The 26,270-nt window shown below is 41.4% G+C and overlaps 1 protein-coding gene across 4 annotated transcripts in view; it reads right to left on the bottom strand.

The window, feature by feature from the left end:
* GALNT11 (polypeptide N-acetylgalactosaminyltransferase 11) overlaps positions 1–26,270 on the bottom strand; it is a 50,659-nt gene continuing 24,389 nt past the window's right edge. For all 4 annotated transcript variants that reach the window (XM_071560122.1, XM_071560123.1, XM_071560125.1 and 1 more), the window contains exons 5-12: positions 24,286–24,411; positions 22,446–22,695; positions 20,075–20,192; positions 18,148–18,300; positions 15,397–15,615; positions 12,083–12,187; positions 3,454–3,591; positions 1–810 (exon numbers count right to left, since the gene is read on the bottom strand). In XM_071560122.1, the coding sequence (XP_071416223.1) occupies positions 679–810; positions 3,454–3,591; positions 12,083–12,187; positions 15,397–15,615; positions 18,148–18,300; positions 20,075–20,192; positions 22,446–22,695; positions 24,286–24,411 (1,241 nt within the window). In that variant the 3' untranslated portion in view covers positions 1–678. The remainder of the gene's footprint in view (positions 811–3,453; positions 3,592–12,082; positions 12,188–15,396; positions 15,616–18,147; positions 18,301–20,074; positions 20,193–22,445; positions 22,696–24,285; positions 24,412–26,270) is intronic.

Raw genomic sequence — 26,270 nt, 5'->3', positions numbered from 1 at the left:
TTAATAAAAAAATGACTTTATTTTAAATGCAGCTACTGTCATGAGTCATCAAAATAGACTTTGCAATAGTTACTTTGTTTTAAATATGAGGTGACGAATGACAGCGAAGAATTTAAACTACATGAAATGTCCTAAAATTGTAAATTAAAAGAACTAAATTTAAATATTACAAATTACAATTTTCTGAAAATAAAAGGGAATAAAAATATTTTCCAGAAAAAGTAAAATAATTTGGCCAGTAAACCAGTACTAGAAATGTAAATTACTGAGATACTGCACATGAAATACTCAAGGAGGACTCCTTTCTGTCATTGTCATTTAAAAGATCCACAAAGCTGAACTCTCACCATTTAAATTACACTGCGCTAATGATTTCTCTTACTTAAAACCAGTCCAGTAATCCAGGATCATCCAAGGAACTGATGACAAACTGCACTTCTACGTGCTGTTCTGCAGTGGGGTGGCTGCTGTCACTGCTGTGACCAGGGACCAGTGACCACCTGGACCTTCCCACACACTCAGCTCTTCCAGGCAGGGCATTTCCAGCGGGTACTTGCAATGGTCGTGTGGGGTGTAGCAGCCAAGGGCTCCACACAAAGCCCTCCAGAATGACTTCAAATCATGGCTGAAGGGGATCCAGGGCTTGGTTTAACTTTCCTCAGCCACATCCTTGCTGGCTCAGCTCTCAAAATGCCACTGCTGAGGAAGGGACCCATCACAGATGGCCACAGTCACGTACCCTTTGTGGCTCAATGGATCCACCACCTTCAGGCACTGCCCCACCGAGACCTGGTACAGGCGGTTGTTTTTCTAGAGGAGAGAGACAGACAGATGGGACTTATTTACTAAAACTTCTGTTCTCCATTGTCAAACTGAAGCTTAAAGCAATGCTTAAGGGGAGGGGATGCTCCTTCTGACAGATGAGCCTTTCAGCACACCAGACCCTGACATACCAGACCCACAGCAGCACCAGAGTACAGCACATCCCATAACCACAGCCAGACTTTGAAACAAAGACTCATGTCCTTATAGAGACCCAGCTGGGATTTTGTTTATAGCACAGTCCATTAATGAGAGGGAGGAATGATCAAACCTGTTTTCAGCAAAGAGGAAGGCCACAAAGCTACAGTGAGGCACAGACACCTCACAGAAACCTGGAACAGTTTGGGTTGGAAGTGACCTTAAACATCATCTAGTTCTAACTCCCCTGCCATGAACAGGGACACCTTCGGCCAGACAAGGTTGTTTAAAGCCATGAACATTTCCAGGGATGAGGCATCCACAGCTTCTCTGGGCAACTGGTTCCAGTGCCTCACCACCTCAAGAATTTCTTCCTAATATCTGATCTCAACATGCCCACTGTCAGTTTAAAGCCATTCCCCCTTGTCTTATCACTCCATGCCCTTGCAAGAAGTCCCTCTCCAGCATCCACTGGAAGGATGCTTTAGGGTCTCCCCAGAGCCCTCTCCAGGCCAAATAGACGTCCCTGTTCTGCATCTGACCAAGCCTTAGCAGTGCCACTGCCCTCAGCACCCACATACTGGGGAGCTGCCATACATTGTGACAGGCCTCGAGCACGGTGGGTGCCTGGAGACAGGGCAAGGCCAAATTACAACTGAGAAGGAAACTGATCCTGCTCTTTTTTTTTCCCCAGAGGATTCTGCCATCTCCTCTACTAACAGCTTGTTGCAGCTGTCTGGAAGGGGCTCTCTGCAAAGCCCAGCAGCTCCCACGAGCACCAACCTCCTACTGTCCTGCATGGAGGGAGCAGACACATGAGAACAGCCACACTGGGCTCTGTCACTGCCTATGGCCATGAGTAGATGTCCAGGGAAGCAGGAGAACATGGAAGGAATTCACAGCACTCCTCCAACATACTCCTCCACTCCGAGTCTTGTACTGTAACCAACAACACACAGCTGGCCTTCCCTTGTACCAATGACACATGCCATTAAGTATTTCTCTTGCTTCCAAAAGGCTTCACAAATTTTAAAGAGTCCCAGCCTACCCACACATCGCTTATGGAAAGGTGTCCCACACCTTTGATTTACCTTTTCACACACCTCTGAGCCTTCTCCAGCCCTAATTTAGTCTGAGAGGAGGTGTTTATCAGATGCAGTACAACCAAACTACAATGGTGTGATGATGCTTTCCTGGTTTGGTTCCTACTCCCTTCCTAACCAATCCCGGTATTTGATTCACTTCTTTGGCAGTGGATCATTAATGAGCACCAGAGTGACACTGTTACACACCCACCTACCACACCACACTCTCAGTGGCAATGGTCACATCTCACACATGAAGCTCAGATTCTCCACCACCAGAGGCATCACCAACAGCCACATGCATTGAATGGCAATGGCCATTCTCTCAGTCCCATAAAACCTCTGCCTGATGACACAAGCTGCAATAATCTCTCATCAGCAGAATTGCTCAGCTTGCTATTCCCACTACCACTGGCAGTGCTGCTGCAAACATAAGACACACAGAACCCTGGACTCACACAGTAATCTGCCTCTGTATCTCCAAACCACCCTGGGCTGCACCAGCCTTATATGACTGCATTCAGGAACTTACGCTGCCAAGGAGCAGCACAGTATGAACCCCAGACAGTACATGCAGAGCTGTACTGGAAGTGCAACAGGCAGTGCTGGCAGGGCCCTGCTTACATTTTGTTCAACTGCGTTTGTGCTACAGACTCATTGCTACGCTGAAGACATGTGAGGGGCAGCCTCTGAGTGAATACCCAGGAAATAAATGCCATGTGTGAGCAGCACTGGCTCAGTTTTGTGAAATCTGCCACTCCAGACTCTAACAATTAAACTAAAGGACCAATTACAGGGCAGAAGCAGCTGCTCTACCCTTTGCTTCTGCAGGCACTAAGCAGGAATTGCCACATGGACTGCTCTCTCAAAGTCCTGCAAACACAACACAACAAAGCTATGGGGTGGATTTTATTCCCTCTGGCACATCCCAGATAAGCCACAGTGATGTGGGTGGCTGTGATGGGCAGAACAAAGGCTCAGTAGAGCTGCAGAGACCTTCCTATGTGCCAAAGGGCCTGCATGTCAAAGGGCTTAGCAAAAGTCTTTCTCAGGCTGAAATGCAGCCACCAAAACCTGTGCAACTTCTGTAAAAAGTTCTTCTCTCAGAGGGTAGTTGGGCACAGAGCAGGCTCCCCAGGAAAGCATCAAACTTGACAGAGCTCAAGAAGCTTTTGGATAACACCCCCTGGCACAGGGTGTGACTCTTGGGGATGGCCCTGTGCAGGGCCAGGAGTTGGACTCGATGATCCATGTGGGACCCTTGAACTGTGGGCTGGGCCTAGTACAGTGCAATGGCATTGGTACACCTGAGGTTTAGTCACAATTAAACACAACCCTGTTCATGCTACTGTCACTTATTGAGACATTAATTACAGGCAACATGCCATGTGCCAGCCACTTCCCTTACCCCAAAGGTCCACTGCTGGGAGCCGCCAGAGCCATGGCATTTCATGAGACGGGGGGGATCAGACGAGCGAGTTTCCGAAACATCCAAGCAAAGCAGGTTATTTAAAATCAGCTCATGATCCTCATTGTAAATCCAGACCTGAAAGAGACAATACAAAGACATTTATTCCAATGTTTCAGGGCAGCTGCCTTGAATCTTTCTTTCAGCTGAAGAGGAGATGCTTCAGCATCTGGATGCCAGAGGTGTGCCTTGCAACACTCGCTGCTTCTTCACTCCCGTTTCCCAGCAACTGAAACTGAGCTGCAGTGCTCTGTTGCCTTCCCAACATCACACAGCTTTGCCCCATGCAGAGGCATTGAAAGGATCAGTTGTGATTCTGCCCTGTGAGTAGCATTTTTAAAATTAAGCAGCCCCTGTATGTCCCTTCTGTCCAGGCAACTGGACAAGATAATGCAACATGCAAGCTGTGCATCTCTGAGCAGGCAACCAGCTGCCTCTGAGACAAACCTTTAAGCCAGGCAGTAAATCTCCTTATCCAAAGATGATCCTTCTCTGTTCCCAAGCCAAATTGTTTTTGCTACCTGTGCCATGCTCAGGGGGAGACCACTCCTCCCCATTTCACACCCACTTTGGTTTGGTTGAACCACCATGAAAATGTCTTGATCTGGACCTCGAGAACCTACACGACATTCCAGCAGCTCACAGAGTGGTGGGAATTGAATGCAGCCCCTCTCTGGGGCCCACCTTCATGAAGTAGGAATGCACTGGTTCACATTGGCAGCTTCAATTGCCTTTGAGTTCCTGAATTCATATGACTTTAGAAGAGTTTGTGTGATCACACTGAAAACCACTGTCAGCTCTAACCAGCAGCAAGGAGACACTGAAGGTATCAGGCTGTCCTCTCCCACATGTTGCTTGAGCAGAAGCAGGTATTTTTATTGCTTGCAGAGTTGCTGCAGTTCATGCCCACACCCTGCTGGCTCTCAGTGGGCTGCCTCACCCTTGCTTTGAGCAAAGCATATTTGGCACAGCTGAACATTCAGGGAAGCTGGAACACCAGCCTGATCTAACTGCATGAGCTGCTAGTCCTTCCCCCTTGTTCAGTTCCTTCAGGCCTGCAAACACCTGGGCCAAAATCACTTAGCTCTATCCCTAAGGACCTCAACCTCTCATAACAAACAGGAGACTCTGAATCCCAAGCCAGAAAGGAAAAAAAAATGAAGGAACTTGGGGGTGTGCACCTCAAAATATCCTGGATTACAAAGGAGTAGGGAAAAGGAGAAGAAAGTGTATGGAAACAGTAGCTCCGCAGCATGGGAAAGATACTGGAGCCATCTGGCTAAAAACCAAACTGCTCCTCTGAATACACAGCAGGGCCCCTGCCATCCCCAAGGCACCTGGACAGCACTCTTGAACCTCTCTAGATGTTGAGCAGGCAACAGCACAGGTGGCCAGCCCTCCTGCTCTGCTACCATTCCCAGACCCACCCCAGGCTGGCATGAACAAGGAACATCCCTGCTCAGCCACAGCACCAGCCAACATCAGCTCCTTTGCCTCCGACCTCTGACCCTGTGAACAAGAGGAGTTAAGCCCTTCATTCCTGTCCCTGAAGCACCTACAGACACACTAAGTTCTTCTAGTGTGCTCTTGTTCCAGCCCTGTCCTCATTCCTCCCAGCTCAGTGCTGCAGTCACCATTGCCCCCTGGGTGATTTTTTTTTCCACTAAGTCTTGCTTGAGTTTCACACTCAGAGTATGGAATACCAAATTCCATGCAGAAAAGTCAGCCAAATAAATTCTGATTTGTCTATTTTTTTTTTTGGCTGATGAAAGTAAACCCAGCCTCCTGGAGGGCACTGGGCTTTGGGACACAGCCTCAGTTGGACAGCATGACTGAAAAGCACACAGCCCATTATCACACTGACTATTACAACAGCTCAGAGAAGGCCCTCTTGGAGGAAGTGCAAATATTACATTGAAATCTGTCCTAACTTCAGGCATTCTGTGCCTTCCAACATACTTTTTTCCCGTTTAAATCCTGGCATGAGAAAGAAAGCACATCAAGATTAAAGAGGAGCAGAGAACGGAGAAATTGCAAGACTTGCCAGAAGAGTATTACTATTAGAAGAAGAATAATGATGGAGCCAAATCCAAGCAGGAGAACTGGTAAGAAAGGAGAACACAGTGACACAGGGAGCAGACCTATACTTTTAATGAAAAGCGGAGTAGTGGCAAAGAACACAAAACAGTGGTTAAATCCAATGTGATATTCTCCACAAAGGCTTATACAAGACAGCCAAAATTAATTTCAAACTAATTATGTGTTTAGTGTAGAAAACAAAGGCAAGTGGAAAAATAGGCCCAAATTAGGTTCCAAATTCAGATTAGAGTATCAGTATGAACTTGCAGATTATTAACAGATTCAAGCACAAGGAAAGCAAAGCCACCCCACATGCTGTCTTTGTTATACAAATGTGAGTCCTTGTATACTCCAAAAATTATTAACTACTTTGCTGCTGCAGACTGGAAGGATGATAGTCAGCTCTTGTTGAAAGCTGTCAGGACGAACAGGCCCACATAGGAAAGAATCTCCTGGCAGGCAGCACAGTATCAAGTCTGTAAGCAGAAAGGTACCTGCCTAGGATTCATGTCTCAGTTCTGAGAGAGGTCTTGTTTTTTCCTCCTATGTATTATTTACAAAAAAAGTCACATTTAAAAAATTTAATCTATTAAAAATAAAAGGGAGGTAACAGATGAGGCACAGGATATTTTCATTCTGCATGCACTTTCTAACTAGCAGGGTGAGGACAGCATCACCATCAGACTTCTGTTTCTAAGACAGGAATTGTGCCCAGCTCCCACACACAGGAAAGCAGCACCTGTAATTGCTGTCCCCCAGGACCACATGGCAACGATCTGCTCCAAAGGTCTAAGGGAAATCACTGGCCATTTTCACAGGTGTCAAAGAAAATCAACAGGATGCAATTAGAATACAATTGAAACTTTCTGATTTCAAATAAAATGTAAATGGCAGATGTTACAGAAAAACCTCTCTCCATAATGAAATTGATGTGCCTGTAGTTAAATAAATGACTTAATGTGATGAATGCTGTATGTTGCAGCCCCTGATTCAGGTGGGTCTGGAGGACCACCTCACAAGTTTCGTTTTCACCTTAAAAGGACATGTTTCCAGCCTCAACCAATTGGAGTCAGACCACCGCACCTGGGGCGGGGTCACTTGAGGTCATATATACCTGTGTTTTTGAATAAACTTGGGATTTGCTTGAACATCACATTGGTGTGTGCAGTCTCACTAGCGCCTGGTTTGCAACAGCTGTAGGACTGGCCTCCTTCTAGCAGCTTTTTTTCCCTGCCTTTCAACACAGGAAACAGGGTAAGAGGAAAGGTGCATGCACTCCTTCAGTCTTGGAGTGCAGTGTCCCATTCAGCTGCTCACTGATCTTTCTGAGGTCCTGCATGTCCCCAGAGCACCCTCAAGTGAGGCATTTCAGACATGGCAGTGCTCAGGTGCCTGCCAAGCCTCCCACCCATGAGCCAATGTGGCTGCAGGGACACCAAGGTCCTGCTTGTGCAGTAGGTGGTTCAACCTTCCCACAGTGGAAATGGGATCTGAACCCCTGGGATAAGTGTTCTCACTGCTGGAGCAAAGCCGGCCCTTGTGTCTTTCTGGTCACTCACAGAGAGGTGCACAGCATGTGCTGGAGTGGGTCTTGTGGACAAAATAAAGGGAAGCAGGTCCTAAGTACAGGCTGTGTTAGTCTAAACTTCTTTTACACAGGAGCACCTTAGGAAGAACTGGATGTTCAATTCAGTCCACTCAAAAGGTAGTTCAGACTATTTACAGATTTAAAACAACCATTTCCTAGGGCTTCTAGTACCTTCAAGACTTCATGCATATAACTCACAAGTCATGCAGCCTTCTCCTGGACTGATTGCTAAGATGACTTCATTAACTTTGTTTACATACAGACAGGTGGGTAAAAACAGCTTTTCCTCAGCTTAATGAATAGTTTCAGTGATAACAGCTTAAGTCCTTGCAAGGGCAGGATTGTGACACTGTTGAAGACCAGACAGTGAAGGTTTTTTGCTCTCTCATTTTACTAATATTTGCATTTTCTAACTCGCTTCAGGTTGCCACTGTTGTTAAATGAGACATCCCCTTCACTCCTTTCATAAACCCCAAAATCCCAGTGATCCCCTTCTAGAGTTATTTGCCATGAAGAGATACAGGGCTGTGTTCCTGACCTATTTTGGGGTTTGCTTTTTAATGTTTTTTGGGGGAAGTGGGTGGTTTTTGTTTATGTGGTATTTTTTGGTGAAAATTTAATTATTCCTACAGTGAGATTAATTGATGTAAATAGATAAGAGCTAGATGAAATACTTAGAAGAAATGCAAGTGAAGAAAGGGTGTAGATGATGCCTCAGCATCTAAAACAGCCCATACTACCACTGCCTTTTGAAAAATGGAGTTACCTATAGAGGATTTGGAGTTCACTTGTCAATATAAGCAAGTGGTATTAAAATAAAACCTGACACCCAACCTAGAGAAAAACAATAAATCAAAAACTCCACAGTGGGCAGAAAAGGGAAACTCACTGTTCCCAGGGAATAAATACTTATAAATTATATGAAATAAACCAGGAAGCATCTGCCTACCCTTTGGCTTTCAGAGTACACTGGAGTGCAGCAAAAGGCATGGCTGGCCAACTGGCAAAGCTTTGTGGATACACATTTTTATTGGGTCTGCAAACTGCATTAGCACTAGAGGAATGCATTGAAAATTTTCAGTAAATACAAGACAGTAACTGGTACAGAAACAGTCGTTTGTTTGAAAGAATATCCCTGCCGTGAGCCACACCGACAGGAGCAGCATTCCAGGACTTTCATCCGTTACAATCCATTGCTTAGCTTGCCACTGCTGTATTATTCTGTCAGACAGTTTGTAAAAGGCAAAAATTCAGCTTAAAGGCACCAAAAAGCTGCCTCAGCCCTGAGGAAGAGATCTGACCAGCAACTTGCACCATCACAGCCTCTTGCATATACTCCATCTCCTGTTACTATGGATAGCAATGACACCACAGCACCAGACAGCTTGTGACAATCCTCAGAAACAGCCACATTTGGGGGTCTGCAATCATTATTTTAAGCTATTGCTACCCTGGAAACCAAGTACAGTCCTGAAGGTCACTCCAAAGCTGATATATGTGTTTTGTTCCACAGTTCAGTGTGTTGCTGATGCTTCATGACAATTGTTAGAGGGCCAAAGAATTTTTCCTTCAACAGCATATGGAACAGCAGCAATACTGAATTTGCACATCTTCACACTCAGCCCAGACATGTGCTGTATCAGAAAGGCAAACTAATAACCATGATCTAGAGGCTTTGGGAGAAAGATCCTGCAGAGGAATTGCACATGAGCGCAAATCCTTCTGGTCTCTGACTCCTGAACAGTTTGTAGGTACATATTCTTACATTTATCAATTGTTACAGAAGTGTTAACAGAGCTTTTCTGAAATTCCCTGCCTGAAGTTATTTTTTGAAGGTTCAGAGCACAGGTGCCTGTACTTAGACACCTCAGCACCAAACCCAGCTGGAATAGCAAAAGTCACCTTTTTAAAGCTTAATATATTGCTAAGCAAGAGCAGGGTGAAATTATTGAACATGTTATTTACATGACAAGCCCAAACTTCTTTTAGTTGTTACATCACAAACACTCCCATGAGTTTGTCCTGTGTTGGCCTTGTGCTTCGCTCCAAAAACTTTGGTCTTACTGTTCTTTGATGCTTCTCTTCCAAGTTTGTCAGCAACTACAAACTTGGACAGGATCCCAAAGCCTGCTTCAGCATCCTTGATTCCTAATCACCACCCAACTAACCTTGGCATGATGGTCTTGGGTAGAATTTCCACCACAGTTTTTTCCTTTCACTTTGACACTTCATCTTTCATGATGATTTTTCAATGCACTTAAGTATTTTCTCAACTCCTTTGACACCAGTTTGTGTTGTGCACAACCTTGTGCATTCTCTGTTTTGTTCCCAGAAAGAGCCCAGGCACACAACTGAATTTCAGGAGTGTGTTTACTTCAGCAGTCCTGGCAGTTCCTCCACATGGACACTCTTCAACTACAAAATTTCTCATTCCACGTTACCCTCTGTTTCCAAAATTCATAAAGAATTTTTCTGCTTCTTCTGTTACTTCAAACCTCTGTCCTGTAAGATCCCGTTACCTTTCTACTTGTGCTGTTTCTAACAATAATATTTTGATCACTTATTCCTAAATGTGTTCAGTCCCCAGTATTATCCCAGACTATTTCTGTTACAGTTAATGAAGCATCCCAGTTTTCGTTTTAACTTCAAGACTCACTTTTTTATATATTTCCTAGGTGCATTACCTTTGTGAGAACCACTTCCCTTATTTTTTTTTCTTTCTATAGCAAAAAGATGAACTGAATGTCACTGTCATGTCAACCCCTAAAAAACGGGATAGTGTGACATGCTTGACTAATTTTCAGCTTTACTTAATGACAATCATCTAAGTCAACTTCATTGAAAAGTATCACTCATAATGCTGAAACAATTGAAAGCTACACAATATCTGTTATTTCTTTGAAATCCAGGAGTTAAGTGAGAATTTGAAATTTCTTACAGTCATGAAGGTTAGAGAAAACAAAGCAAGCATAAACTAAAGGCAAACCAGACTTGCTTGTAAGGCCAGTCTCATGACTTCAGAGCACTCACCAGACCCAACACAGGCCTTCTTAGGACAAAGGCATAAACCAGATGGTTCTAGAGCAAAACCAGCTGAAAATGCCAATGAGTTGAGTGAAACAACAGTTAAAAGCTTCCAATAGTCAGGAAGTTTCTTGCTACTTTTATAAGCAGAAGCTGTTAAGTGTCATCTTTCTCTACATTGTCCTCATGTATCTCTAGCAAGATTGTTCAGGAGGATATGACAGAAAGCTGGCTGAAAGCACTCTTGGGATTTATGAGGAAAGAAAATAAGTCTAATGGTAGATAAACAGTGTTGGTTGACATACTTGGTTGGAGAACAAAAGCATTGTGAAACAAGATAGCACAGCCAATATTTTTATAAGAACTAATAGCTAAATTTACCACTAGTATAACAGATTCATGAGAAAAGAAGCCAAAGATCAACAATCAGAGCACAAATTTATCTTTCTCAGAACCAAAGGGCTAAATGAAGTTTGTCTTCAGGAGAAAAAATCAGAAAAAGTTTTGGTAAAGAAAAACACAGACTTTTTCCTCCAGCCCTGTGGCACTTCACTATGAAAAATACTGCAGGAAGGAGAAGGGAAACATAACTGTGTGGACATCATTCTTCTTTCTCACCCACAGACTGAGTGGCCCAGAAAGCAGCACCACAGCTTTGGCACTGCACATGTACAATCCCTGATGCCCGCCAGTTACTATTACATATACACAACAGTCTTTATATTTACAAGACTTGCTGACTTTCTTACAGATAATGGAACAGACCACATAGGAAAACCTTCATTCCCATTCCAGCTTTGATTAATCCACCCTTAACACAGGGACCCACAACTTGGTCGTAGTGCTCCAGAGGAGAAGTACAGGTATGTATTCCTTACTCCTGTTTGACAACTGGAACATCAGGCCACGTGTCTAGAGCCACCTGACACTGGCACACACCCTTCATACTCTATTCATCTGTCACACTGAGCTGGTGAGGGTACAAGTAGGAGGCAGAAAGGCCCATTAGATGACAAATCACACAGCATTTTGTTGGGACTATCACAAATGACTCTGCTTCTACTGCTGCAGTTCTCATACCCTGAAAGCTCCTGCCCATTTCATAAAGCATCAAGCTACTCCAGCACCACACACCTTTAGTAAAGCCATGGTGCATTACATCCTAGGTAGGTGTGAGCTAGTTTTTAGACTTGGGTCCCACGGGCTCCTAAATCATAATGTTCTCAGTGCAGTTATAAGCTAGGTAAAAGTCTTAATGGCATTAACTGAAGATCTGTCTACCCTGGAGACTGTTTTCCAAATCCTGAATTTCTGCTGCCTGAAAGAAGTGAAATAGCAAAGGCTTCATGTACTAATACAAAAATTCTCATTAGGTTTTCACATCCATCCATAATTAATGCCCAGACCAGGAACTCACCTGCAGCCAAAGAATTTTCTGGATTCCTTCTATTTAATGGTACCAACAAATTATACCTGCACCCCAAACTACAGCCACTTCAGCAGCCCAAGCCTAGTTTTAAAACACACAAAGAGAAGCAGGGCAGGAAAAGGCTGCTTTAAATCACAGTATGAGGAACTGACTGAAAGAGCCACTATGAATTCTGAAGTGCCAATCACTGGATTATGAACTCATCAGTAGCCAGTTAAGGACAGTCTTCAGCCACACAGAGATTCATGCCATGAAGAGAGGAGATACCAACTCTCAGCATTAGTAGGAGGACTGAGCTCACCAGTGCCCTTGGCCAGCCTTGTGGTTTGAACCACCCTCTGAAATCAGCCTGTTTGCTGCTGTTACACCAGGGCATTCTGCCAGCAGGAACACACATTAGTAGTTTCTAAGATGTCAGTCACTATTCAGTATAATTAGGAATGTCATACCTGGTTTTGATCATTGTAGTCACATTCCCGAACCACTACCAGGCCTCCTTTCTGACTTGGATGGCCCTGGGCAACCAGGCATTTGTTGGTTTGGAGGTGATACAACTGTGAAAGGAAAGCAGTGTGATGGACAGAGTAAACAACAAACATCACATACCAAAGGCAACATATGGTGATGCTTTTTAAGCTCTAGAACTCAGTGTTCCAAAAAACCCCAACCAAACTTCCCAATTAAAAAAAAAAGGGGGAAAAAAATCTTTTTTTAAAAATATCATTCTGTTTTTCAGATAATTTGGAGAAAAAACTGCATTCAACACTTCCAGTTTGCTTTGTAATTACATCAAGACTTCCCTCTCTGGTACCAGTGCAGTACACACAGCCTGGCTCAGCACATGCTGGCTATATTCTTTCAAGTTTCTTTCCCCTCTTCACTCTCCATGGAATTCTCAGGTCCCAGATACTCTGGTAAGGAAATCAACTGCTCTGTATGAACTGCATTTTACTGTGGTTTAGCTTAAATGTAAGTCTCCTCCTACAGCCTCTCCTCATGAAGCAGGACCACCTCCTTGAGAAAGGACAAGGAATTACTGAAATACAAACTACTTCAGAGACTTAATGCTGTCTGCAAATTGATTTTCAAGAGCTTTTAGGAAACTGAAAAGCCACAGTTATCAGCTAAGGTATTTTAATGACAAATCAGGGGAGAAGAGAACATTTTACAAACACTGATTTTTGCTGATATCCCCCATCAGGTCCAGTTCAGAGGAGGGCTGCATCAGAGAGGACTGAACTCGGGCCAGAAGCTTGTCCTATGACACAGAACTGTAAGCATCTACCACCAAAGCAAACAAGTTGGCTTTCAGCAAGTTAGCAATCCCTCCTGATCTGGGCTATGCTGCCACCTTAAAAGACACCAAGACATTTTCCACAGAGTCCAAAGATTAGGTTGTCTTATTGCAACAGTCAAAAATTATTAAGATCTAGATGTATCCCTACAGAGGTACTCAGGGAGACAAAACAACTCTATCTTTAAATTACCCACATGCCCTGAACTAACTGTTTGCCAGCAGAAGACTTCTTTTCAGCCTGATTATTTTTCTTCCCCTGATCAGGTGGGGATCGGTCTATTCAGGCAGCAACAACTGACTGAACATCATGAACGGGGAGATGGCAGGGCCTCAGATCTGGCAGCCACATTAAAAATAATTATTTCCAATCTGGAGCTGAATGTAGAGGAATAAAGAATTTACTGTCCTGAAGTCAAGGCCAGGCTGGTTAACTAGCTGGCTCTGCTTGATTATGAAGACATCCATAGCTGTCTTGGCATCTCTATTGACTCTACGGATTTTTAGAAACCAAAAGGCACTTCCAGTAATAAAAAGAACAAACTGCTAAGTCACATGACAGCAAAAATTAGCTCAAATACCAAATAATATTCTTTACTAAACACCATTTCTGGAAATAGCTGTCCTAAGGCACATCAACAGTCGCCTGAAGTGCACCACGTTTCTCCTGTTCCCTGCACACATCTGAAACAAATTACCCAAAACCTTCCAAGTAACATTTCCTTACACCCCAGAGACTTCTAGGACAGAACTCATTTTCATCACTGCTCACTCAACAGAAGGCTTTCAGACCATACAGCTACACAAGTTTTATATGAATTTGTCCTTGTTTTTATTGGCCATGATGACCAGCATTTGATAACACTGGTAAGAACTGTCACCATTTGTGATCATTACAATCCTTCCCTGCTTGTCAAACCTGCACTTATCTCTGGCCCAATTAGTTTTTGAGAATAAACTAAGATTTGGAGCAATTCCTCCCAAATCCTGAAGAGTCTGGCATGCAGTGGTGACATTGGCTGATCGTTCTGTTTCTTGCAGGCATCTGGAAATAGTTTATACAACCATCAGAGCCAAAGCTGTCTCTCTCATACAATGCTGGGTAAAATTCTTGAACCCTGAAGAACCAAGCCAAGGAGCTGAATTTTTCTGTGTTTTGTCCCCACCACTTAAAGGGTGCACAAATATTTTCTCAAAATTAAACCATGGTAAGTAACTACTAGGAAGATTTGCCCTTAATGTTGCTCAAGTATTCAGATCCCTCAAGCAGTCTCCCCCATGTCAGCAATTCCTTAGTTAACTTTCTGTCTGAATGAAAGCAGAAAGCTATTAAATCTAAAAAATAAGAAAAAAGAAATAAAAGGTCTGACTAAGGGAGTAACAGCATTCAAGAACCAGAAGAATCAGCCCATTGTATCAGTTTTATTCAGGGAAACTACACGTTTGCCCTAATAAATTACTTTATGGCTTGGCTGGGGTATTACTACAAAAATGCTGTACAAATTGTGGATTCCCAGACAGCTGCTTCCAAGCAAAAAACCTAATGATGTCAACAGGTTCTGCAGGAACTCAGGTCCTCCAGATTGCAACTATTTGTAGAACCAGCAATTGTCAGCAGCTACTGCAGCCTGTGTTCCCTGTGGAGTCATCACTACTTTAGTGCTTCCAGCTCCTGAGCTAACAGGGGACCTGCCAGCCATAACCTACATGCACATGAAACAGCTTCTTCCATGGTATTCTCTTTCCCAGAGAAGACACTGAGAGAGTTGTCTTGGGTTTGAAGTTATCCATTACTTTAGGGAGGCAGAGAAAGCACAGATCAGGTGGCTCTGACACTGGAGAGAGCTGACCCAACTGTTTGCTGGCTTTGCCTGTATACAAACCCACAAGCAAAGGTGTCAGGGTTAAGACATGAATTTAATCATGATTTTCTTCATGAATACACAAGATTTCTCTCTTTACTTCTACTTTGAATTTAAAAAAAAGGAGAAAAAACTCATTTTTTGTTCATTATCTAACAGTCAAGAATAGAAAAGCTGTCACCAGCTTCAGATGCAAAAGTTCACCTTTGCAGAAAATTACCCAGTAAAAGCAATGAGTTTGGAACTAAGTACATTGTACTCTTATCATAAACCAACCAGAGCATCAATATATGACGCCAAATTTCTCTCTATCCAAATCCATCTTCAGAACTATAAGCCATGAAAGAATATTCTAAAGACAGCAAAACTTCATAATTCAGAGCCTCTGAGTAAGAAACCTCACTGGATAGCATCTAGTCTGAGGATGACCTGAAATATAGAACAGAATGAAATCCTGACTAAAGTCCTGTTATTTACAAGACAGCTTGTTGCAAAGTTAGGACTCTGTGGGAAAAGACTGTTTTGCTGTATTTGAGCAAATCTTTAAAAAAGAATCTCAAAATAATTACCACAACAGAATTCCGTAAATTAAGAAAGTTTCTCTTACCCTTCCACGCTGGATTATTTTTGGTCGTTTCTGTGCTCTATTAATAAAAACTGGCTGTGGAGCTTTGGCATTGGGCCCAGATATTTGCATCTCAGGATAGATATTATCTAAATACCACTTAAATGATTTGCAGTTCAATCTTTTTCTCAGTTCTACACGGTCGGTAATATTTCCATAGTTCCTCATCCTTAGCTCAGGTCTCAAAGCAAAATACTGCTCCTGTATTTAAGAGAAACAGGTTGGAGAAAAAGAAAGAATTTCAGATTGCTGATTTCCAACTCTTTCCTGTTTGCAGAATACCCAAATTCTCATTTAATTTTGTTAGTGCTTTTGATCATTAATTTTGAAACCGGCATTAAAAATTCCAGTGTTTGGATTGTTACAAGAAGTGAAACTTATCTTGCCTAACTGAGCTAACCTTTCCAGCCTGCATTTTTTTTTTTATGAAGACACTTGTTTGGCACAAATCTGCTGATCTTTTTTAGATGCTAACTGGAGGAAGAAACAAATGAGCAGGGGCATCCTAGAGTTATTAAATCAGAAATAGATGCATATACAACCATCAGCCTCATCTGACAAAGGTTTCTTGAAATTGTTTTAATTGTCCAAAGGATTGTTTTCATTGTTGTGGGATCTGAGTGTATTTTGTCTTCCACAGTTTCCAGCCTTCCAACTTTACAAGTGATCAGGGCAAAACCATTCTATATTAGAACAGACTTATAATTGGGATTATCTCGTGAAGGTCAGTGGGACCACATCTTTATTAATGTGAAGCCACAGAACCATCACCTGGGCTTTCTCCAAAACCCAGTTCTTCCCATTCATCTGCATTATCACCAAAAAAGGCTCCCACAAAGTTATTTTTTCATATTCTATATGATTATACTCTTACAGGTTAGGCAAAGAAGATTAACATTCCAGCTCAATCGTATGTGCTGTTTGACTCTAATGCAGACACAACAGGGTCAAACAGGAACTCACGAATGTACAATGTGGCACTAATTCCACTGCCAATACTAGACAAAAAAACACCTCGTAGAGTCTTTTAATTCCAGACAGATTTGCAGAAATGATAGAAAAGGCACTGTATCTCCACATTAACTTGTTTACTAGATATTATTTAGAGTTCAGTTTTCAGGGCACTGAACTATGGTATTTTGTTGGATTAATCTCTAGGAGATATCTGGAATTCACTTACCACAATGTGATTCTGGCAATTTCCAATTACCTCCTGCTGTCTCTGATATTTAGATGACAGACAGCATCACCTCTGGACAAATTACACACCTGTCCTTATCAAGATCTTTTGAAGGTGCTTGATGTATCACTGTTGTTTTAACAGCAGAGAAAGAGGGAGCATCAAGTACATTGGACTGTTGGCCAACTCTGAGAAAGTTTGAAGACAGACTGGGCATCACTATCAGAAATTGGTCTGCTTCAAAAAGCATCCCTGCTATTCCAATTACCTCTTTCTTGGTTAAGGTTCAAATTTCAGTATCCCATTTTTATGTGTTATATATTACCAATGTATACACAAACTTACCTTTTTTTACATTTTGCTTTTGACAGTCATGAAAATTTTGCAATTTATTAAATACTGATATTTGCTCTTTGCTGCAAAACAGATCCTTTAAGTCTCATCTTTGTACTATCCTTCATTAGATTGCTTTGGTAAATTACACTGGCTCTAAGTGTTTATATTATACTTGCAAAAATAAAAATATTTCCAGGCCTGCCCTCCATACATAAAATCTGTCATAGTGGCAGGTCTCTGGCAACTGTCAGAGAATCAGACTAGAAACAGCTGGAAATGCTCAGGACACAAATCTGTGATAAGAGACTGCTAGAATCAGCAGTTCAAGTCCCTGCTGCAAAAAGCAGTATCAGCTGGAAATTATAACAGACAGTCAAGTTCAAGCTTCAGAGAAAGCCATCATTAATCACAAAAAACCAACTGTGTCCAGACACCAGGAAAAGGGAAAGTGATAGATCAAATCTACCAAAGCATTACAGAGACAGAAAATGAAGATAAAAAATTATGAGCTCTAATAGATTCCTTGAACAGATGGAACATCAAGATAAAGGATGAGGTTTGAAACATAAACCTCTAAAAAATATAAAGTTAATAAAACATGTGTCATATCAAAATTGTAGGGATCACAAGAGTTGGCCAACACAGCAAATCCTATGGTCTCAGAGGATAAAATGTGATCAAGTATCCCAGAGACATGGGCATCACAAACACCTGATCTATGCTCAAAAGCATCAGTACCAAAATCTGAAGAGAAGGAAGGAATATGCCTGCCCTCAAATACAAAAGTCAATCCTGATTGCTCTTCCAGGGCAAGACAAAGAATCAGACTGCTAATTAAAACAGAAAGCAGACAAGCAGCCAACAAAATCCCTGCCTCAACACCACAGAAACCACCTGAAGGCACATGGCAGTACTTGGCTGCCACGTAATACTGACTGGGACACAATTCATCATCCTTTACTTCATTAAAAAGCCATAAAACCGAATCTCCCGCAGGCAGTACAGTAACAGGGAGGAGACTTGAGCATTCAAAAGCCAAACGACAATCCTACAGAATTTGGGAATTCCTATCAAAACTAACATTAGGAAATGAGACTACATAAGAGGCATAACACCATTAGAGGCATAACAGATCCCACTGTGACCCATCCTTTGACAAACAACCCAGTTAACAACCAGTAAATAACCTTATTTCATGACCTGGAATTGTCTCTTACCTTGTATTCATCCATCCACACATGTGCCAGCCTCAGTGAGTTGTGAGCCATGGTATCCTGGCCCCCGGGAGAGCCATAGGGACGCCTTTTACGGAAAATGTGTCCCACCCTGGAGCAGGGGATGATCAGGAGTCTGCCACCACACATCCAGATCTGTGCACACAGAAGCAGAACACACCTCACTGTTTGATTGCTCACTGCCTCCTGCCCTACTTCAAGGGACACTTCAATAGGGTTATACATTATGACAGCTGCCAGCAATCTTGTCCTACATGTTTTCTGACAAACCAAATTATTAGCTCTTCATGTTAGAGAAGACTATTTTTCTCATGCCATTGCACTTTTTTCAAGAAACAAACATAAATCTTTCTAAAATGTTATTATGCTCTGGTGACTTATATGAAAACACTGACATATATGGGCTAGGATTCAACTTGCAGATTAAATTACCTAAATTGATTTACCTACACGAAAATGGTCCACATATTTGGGACAGATAATGAAGATCAGTCTGTGTATCATCAAGGGAGCCCAGAGAACTTTTCAGCTGAGTAGGAGCCCTTATCTAACACAGCTGTTTGCTTCTGTTCAGTATATCAGAACTCAGAAACACTGTTCCCATTCAGATGCTCCATTCAGGAGTCAATCCAGTTCCACAGCATCACGGATCTACATTGCATTTACACTCTACTTCCTTTTCTTTTTTAAAATTTCTTTTTAAACTTCAGCTTCCAGCAAATGACCATCATTGGCCCTTTGCTGGACCAAGGTGTTCTCCAGTCTCAGAAAATCTTCTCACATTAGCAGTTCATAATCAAGTCACTTGTAAAACTCCTCCCAGATAAGATGAAGACTCAGCTGCTTTACAACTCTCCCACAAGGAGACAGGGACTTCCAGAAGTTATAAAACTCTGAATGAAGGGCAATTTTTCAAAGCCCTTTTTATTGAAACTGTGTATTACAAGGTAACAACAATAATCTTCTCACACTCCACACACTTCTACTCATATATCTAATAATTATGTTTTGTGCTGAAAATTGAAAGATTTTATTTATTCACTACACACTCCTTTAAAGTCACCTAAATTTATGAAATTCCAGTTCTTATTTTTTAACTCGAATCTTGATTTCTCTAATGACACAATTTGGGAGATTTCTCTGAAGTTTTGAGTTGTTTTTTTACACTAATTTCACTCTTTAATCCTCTTTCCATATCTGTCATGATATCATATCATTTTCAGGCAGATTCTTGTCAAACCTGTTGATGAATCCACTTTAAAACAGCAAAGAGATAAACATGACATTGAACACAAAGAGTTGTTTTTGTTTCGGTGGAGTGACAGGGAAGATAAGATAAAATACAGGAAGCCAAACAAAGCATCATTTTCAGATCTTCTGATTATGATTTTCTCTTTTTTTTCCAACCAAGCTGACTCCTCTACATGTCTCTCTAGTTCCAGAAAAATTTGCACTTCCAAGTTCTCCAAAAGGAGGCCGAAGTGTCTAAAAAGCCCCACACATTTCTAAGAAAACATATTAAGTTTACATATTACCAATCTGGTTGTGAGCCACACATCTCTAACCAGCCCATGAAATTCATTAGACATTGCTTATAAACTCATCTCAAAAATGTGCATGATTATTCTTTTCTTATGCTTCTCTATAGCCATTACGAAATGCTCCACCAAACAAAGAAAAAGGCACAACATTTAACTACAGAGCTCAAAATTGTCTTTAATCTTCCCATTAAAACTTAACTTGAAGACTATTGTAAAGGTAGTTTCTATGTGCCAAAAGCTTCCTTCCTGGGAATAAAAGTGCCAATTTCTTTCCAAGTAGGTATTCCTGTGCTAAAGACACTGGCCACAGGGAAGAGAGGCAGCAAGACACTGAGGTTCAGGCTCCAGTGCATATAAAGGCAGATTACCCGAAAAGATATTTCCAGGTTTTCTCCTCCCCAGATGTCCATGCCACTGTCATACTGCCCCAGCTCATTGAAGTACTCCCGATCCATGGCAAACAGGCCTCCTGCCATAGTGGGGGACCTGAAAAGGAACATGAAAGAGTTCATTCCCTTTTAGAGAGAAAAACCCTACTGAACAGCAATGTTTTGTTGAATCTGCTAGCCCCAAAGCTCAAATTTAAACCTACACAACACAGTTTAAACCCTTCAGACATCAGAAATAGTAAGATAATAGTTTCCAGTCTCAAAATAATTTCCAAAGCAGATCTGTAAGTGGTATTTGTGATCTTCCATTACTCCAGTATCTATAAACTGTGTTTCTTTATTGGATAAGCTTGAGGAAAAGGGATAGGACAGGGAAAAAAGAACCAAACAAAACCAAAAACAAAAAACCCAAAACACCCAAAAAAGCCCCTAAAAATCCCACAACCAAACAAACCAAGATCAAAACAAAACTATAAAAATATGGTAAAAAAGGTAAAAACTAAGTTCATCAAGTTTTCTACAGTGCAACTTCAGAGCTGCCTTTTATTAGTTCTGTCTTTACCACAAGGTGTTTTCTCCACAGTTATAAATGTGGACATTTGCACACATTATTGTATTTCTCCCTCTCTCATAGGGACAAATTACACAGATCAGGACTGACTGAACTGCAGAAAGAGCAGAATCTATAATACAAGAATATTAAAGAGTAAAACCACTACATAACTATGATAGTTAGAATATAAAATGAGCTGTATAGAGTTTTTTTCTCATCCTTGCTAATAAAACCCTGTGACAAAACCAAGCCTAGGTCAAGATTTCCTTTCTTGTTCTCACACAGTTTTCTACTACTGTTTCTGCCACTTCAAAACCTGGGTTGAAAAGGTTGCCCTCAGTTTTTCCACCCTGACACCAAAATATTTCATTGTGAAGGTCTCTAAAATACAAAACTTTCCATTTGACACAAAGGCATTTTCAAAGGTTAAATAGCAAACTAGCTCCTTTTGCAAAGTAGACAAAGACCTTTAAAAGTAGAAAAAGTCACTTTCATACTCAGAGAAAATGTCATCTTTTCAGATTATTACACTTGCTTTAAATTCTCTGCCTCTACCCTGGGAGTTGTTCCTAAAAGTGAGTTAAAGGAATGCAACAACAGTTTTGAACATGGCAACAACTAAACTTCAGCCTGTGAACAAATTAAATGTGAGAATGACTCTTAACAGAAAAAGGATTTTGAGACAATGCTAATTCCTCATCCAGATTTTCCCTGCCTGACCTTTCCCTTTCAGGTTCAGAAATTTCCATGGTGGCACCCTTCAAACAAACTAGTCAAACTTTTAAATAACTTAAAAAGTTTCCTGGCTTTTCAAACCAAATCTTGGGATGAGGACATAAGGGAAGACCAACTGCAGAGCTGTCAGGTGACAGCAGAGAACCTTGTGCTGGAACTGCTTGTGTCAGCCTGAAATGCTCTTCATTTACAGGCCAAGAAAGGGGAATGAAAGAGAGATAAGGACACACCCCATTTCTGATTCACTTGGCAAATCTTAGAAAAATCCCACATAATCCACAGTGAGTCACTTTGTAAAAAAAAGGTTAAGTTCCTCCACCTCACAAACCTGAACTCTGTACTGGGGTTGATACCTGAAACTAGAAACAGCACAGTCAGCTTCTTGCCTTTGCTGTAGCAGCACTGGCCCTTCTCATTAAGGGCTTCACTCTGGGACAACTTTTACTTTACTTCACTTCAACTTCTGCTTCTTCTGATCCATATGTGTCTGCTACTAAAAAAGGTGCCTGCTGACACTGTTTGGTTCCAGCCACATGTCCCCTGTGAAACCAGATATTGCCAGTTCTGCACAGGTGAGACAGCCATCAATGGTCACAGCATTAAGGATGTAGCTTTCATGTCCTAGTGTTAAGCTTTACCAAGAGTTTTGTTTCAAAACAACTCTCAAAAAAACTCTAAAACAAATTCCTATTACCACAAACACAGATTTTCCCAATCAAGCAATTCTTTAGCATTCCATCACAGAAACTGTAGTCTGGGATATGCAGGCTACTCCTAGCATGAAGACAGTATCAAAATTATCATTAAGCCAATCACATAGACAGACTGGAAACAAACAGCAATGCATAGCTCAAAAGTGAAATTATTGGACAGATTTAATACAGAATATCATAAGTTCCATAAGACTTTTGTCTTCAGCAAAAGCTGTTGTATTAGCATTTTCTAGAAGAGTACTTTCTTGACCTAACAAGACAGATATATCTAATTCATGATTAAATGCAAGAAATTGAACTGAAATAGGCACTAGTAACAAAAGCTCTTTCTAAGTAGGAGGAACCTTACTTGATTGGAGCAGTGGCTCCCTCGGGTCCTTCCAGTTCTGCCAAAGGAACGAGATCCCATTTAAAATGTAGGCCCCAGTTAAACCCTCCACGCACAACTGGGGAAGAGCTGTAGGTCAGGGTGTCAGCACTGATTATGTCAATCACAGGGCACACCACAGTCCTGTGATCTTCTCTGATGGGAGTCAGCAGGGGCTGCAACCACATCTCGTTCACCTCGCAGTGACTGTCCAGGAACACCAGCACTTTCCCTACAGAGGCCAAAGCACACAAAACACAAAGATCCATGGTGATATCAAACACAAACACTTATGCAATTATATCAGCAGTATCCTCACCACTTGGTGTGACAGAGAGGAATATCTGCACCTGTAAGCTGACAAGCCAGAAACTCCACAGGGATTGGTTCAGTCACAAAAGCAGAAAACAGATCTTGACTATTCACATTTAGGTAAGAATTGCTTGCGTGGTCTCTTTGTGTTGGGCTTGTTCAGGTCACACCTCAGCACCCACCCAGTTACTACTGCAGCCAAGATCTGTGGCTTTCCAATGAAGTCATTCTGATGAACTAATCTGCATTCATCCATGACAAGGACAACATTTTGATTCCTGAATATAAAGGACCATAAAGTATTTCCCTATTTAAATAGCTCTGGAGTGACTGTGGATTCCTAGGAGTTTAAAAGGAGAGTGAATGCCTGAAATAGGCAGAGCCAAATCCACCAGCATCAGACAAAGCAATACTTATGCGTGGAAATTACCTGCCACAGTCAGTTTGATCCATGAGACACCTTCAGGCTCAGGTGGTCTAAAAAATCATCTGCATTTTTATGACACAACATAGAATTTACGTAACACTAATGTGGAAGAGATGGCAAAGAGCTTCAAAGAAAACAGCTTTGAAACATGCAAATATAACAAGTCATCCATTGACAACAGACAGTATTTGACTGGGCAGGGAATGGAACTCCACCAGTTCAGAAGTGAAATAAACTGACTCAGAATTGCATGAACTGAAATGAATTTTAGCACAGCTTGGAAATTCAAGCACAATTTTCTCCACAGATAATGCCACTACAATACTAATGAGTTAACATCAATTAAGAGACATATCAGCCTCTCAACATTATTTGAGAAAGTAGCACACACTTTCTCAGATGACAAAGAAATTAACCAAAAGTATATTCTGGTAAAGGTTGTTTATAAAGCACCAAATATTGTTTTTACCACTTAATACTCACTGCAACAGAAAAGCTTGTATGAGAAATATTGCAGTTAGACTGGGGAATTAGAAACCAGACTAGGGTACTTGAAAAGGGAGCAGATTCCATTTTAGAGCAAAAGTTTGCAGAGAAAACAGGCAAGAAATATTCTGTGATCACAGTATCTTGCTCACAGAGATGTTCCTGAGACAGCATTGTCTCAGGCCAAGAATAGGGAAAAATTGTACATTGTTGCATGAGATTTTGTCCAATACTGGTTTTGTTTTACAATTTCACTGACCCACTCTAAAAAAAAAAAACTCATTTTATTAAAAGCAAATATCCACAGAAAGGGGGGGAAAAGAGTACATCAACAGCTGAGACAGAGTGTCTCAAGGTTTAGAAGACACTCAAATTTGGATCCAAATTTGTCATTTGAGATAATGCAGGGGAAGAAAGATTTCAGATAATGCTAAATTGCGTAGCTCAGAATGTGGCATGGCATGCAGAGCCCCTACAGTGGCCTAAAGTAACCACAGATCAAACACTGAACATCTGAAAAGTGGCACTACAAAAAAGAGAAGTCACCCAATCAACTTATTGTCAAAGTATGCAAGGAACAGAGAAATAAAAGTGTACCTGTGGCATGAGAGGCTCCAATCATCCTTCCTCTAATCAAACCTTCCCGCTTCTCATTTCTTACCAATTTTGTGGTTTTTGGAAGCTGAGTTTTAACATATTCACCCAAATCTTTCTTCAAGTCAGCTGAGAAAAGGAAAACACAAATTCAACAACAGGATAGGAACTCTTAAAGCTTTGTTTAAAGTACCAAAATGTTTAGCTCAAAAAGGGCCAAAATCTTTATTAAAAAGCTACCCTGACACAGGGACAGTCAGTCATTCCACATCCTCCACCTGCCTTCCAATTCCTTTTCCTTTAGTAAGACATGACTCAAGTTAAACTGGAACTATGAGACTATGTTAAAAGGAATTACTGCTGCTAAAATGAGGAGAAAAAAAAAAAAGCACTGTCCCAAGAAATAGCACTTCCAAATTCTTCCCATGGTGACTGGCATTTGCAACAGAAGTAATGATAACCATTTCACACAGGCAAATTATTTAAATTACTGCATTCCATACAGGAAAACAAATGCTGACACCTTCAAAAACCATGAAGACACCTTACATTACCTGCACCTGCTTAGCTGACAGAAGAGTAGATACAAAGTACAACTCACTCACAGGTGGTTGCTTTTCTAAAATCCAAAAGGATCAAAGATACTGCTGGCAGCATGTGCTTTTTGAAGGAGTGCAAAGTTCACTGAAGTCTATAGGCACTACTGCAACTTAACTACCATCAATAGCAATTTTAAGAGTAACAATAGCTTTTTCACCTGGGGACAAGTGGTTTCTAACATTAAAGCAGGACTACTGAAGAGAAGATGGGCACATGGAGACTGAAGTAATGGAAAAGCATAAGTTAATAAGTTTGTAGAGCAATAAAGAGGAATATAAAATGAGGAATAAAAACAAAAACCCAAATGAAGCTTCACAGAGAACCTTGGCATAAACTGGCAGATGGACTTTCAATAGAACATATGCCAAAATAAATATTATTCTGAAGAATGTCAGCTCAAACATTAAAGTTGCTGTTAACAGGATTAAATGCCGTGGAATTTATGTGGAATTTATGTGGAATTTATGTGGAATTTATGTGGAATTTATGTGGAATTTATGTGGAATTTATGTGGAATTTATGTGGAATTTATGTGGAATTTATGTGGAATTTATGTGGAATTTATGTGGAAGTCAGAGCTGTAACCTTCAGGAGGAACAGGAACTTTCAGGCAGAAGTAATTTCAAGTGTTCAGATCTCAGCCTTTGCACTGCAAGGTGGAATTCTGGACTAAGAATGAGAAGGTAACACATAGAAAATATGCTGCTAGAGAATACTCTGAGACGAGGAAAAGTCTCTGGACAGGTACAGACAGGATTCATTTGGGTCACGGCAATTAAATCCCCTGGTCTTGAATATGACATCATATGCCAGAGAAAACAGGAAAGAGTTTTTTGGAGAAAGACTCCTAGAAAATTGATGAAATAATCTCTAGGGTGCTACCCAAAAGAGATACCCAAATAAACACTGCAGAAGGATTTACAAACCTAAAATGAAAGTGTTCTTGAATAACTCTTCACCTGATGAATTATAGCAAGAGAAAGACAGTGTACACCTGAAGAAAACAATGATAGAACACGGCAGAAAAGGTCAGTTATCAAACTCAGCACTTACAGCAGATAAGGCTGCACAAAAGTACATACAATAAAAGAGGAAAGAAGAGTTTTCCATGTGCAATGGCACATGCAAACTTCTGCTAACAAAAGGAGGGGGAAAAAAAGAAAATAGGTCACATCCACTCTGGAGGTAAACCAGCGCCAAACACAGGCTTGAGCAGCAGAAGGTAAGAGCCAGTAGTACCTATGGCTGATGTGCTCTAAGAGGGCAGCTTCAATCAGGACAAACTGACATTCTGCTGGGAACTGCTCTGCCATTGCCTGGGACTCAACACATCATGAACCATGCCCAACAGGCAGTTTAGTCTCAGGCATATTCATGAATTTTCACTG

This window comes from Pithys albifrons, chromosome 7 (genome assembly GCF_047495875.1).
Source record: "Pithys albifrons albifrons isolate INPA30051 chromosome 7, PitAlb_v1, whole genome shotgun sequence".
Lineage (NCBI taxonomy): Eukaryota > Metazoa > Chordata > Aves > Passeriformes > Thamnophilidae > Pithys > Pithys albifrons.
Note: the sequence above shows the minus strand (reverse complement) of the source record. Positions and strands in the feature narration are given on the sequence as shown.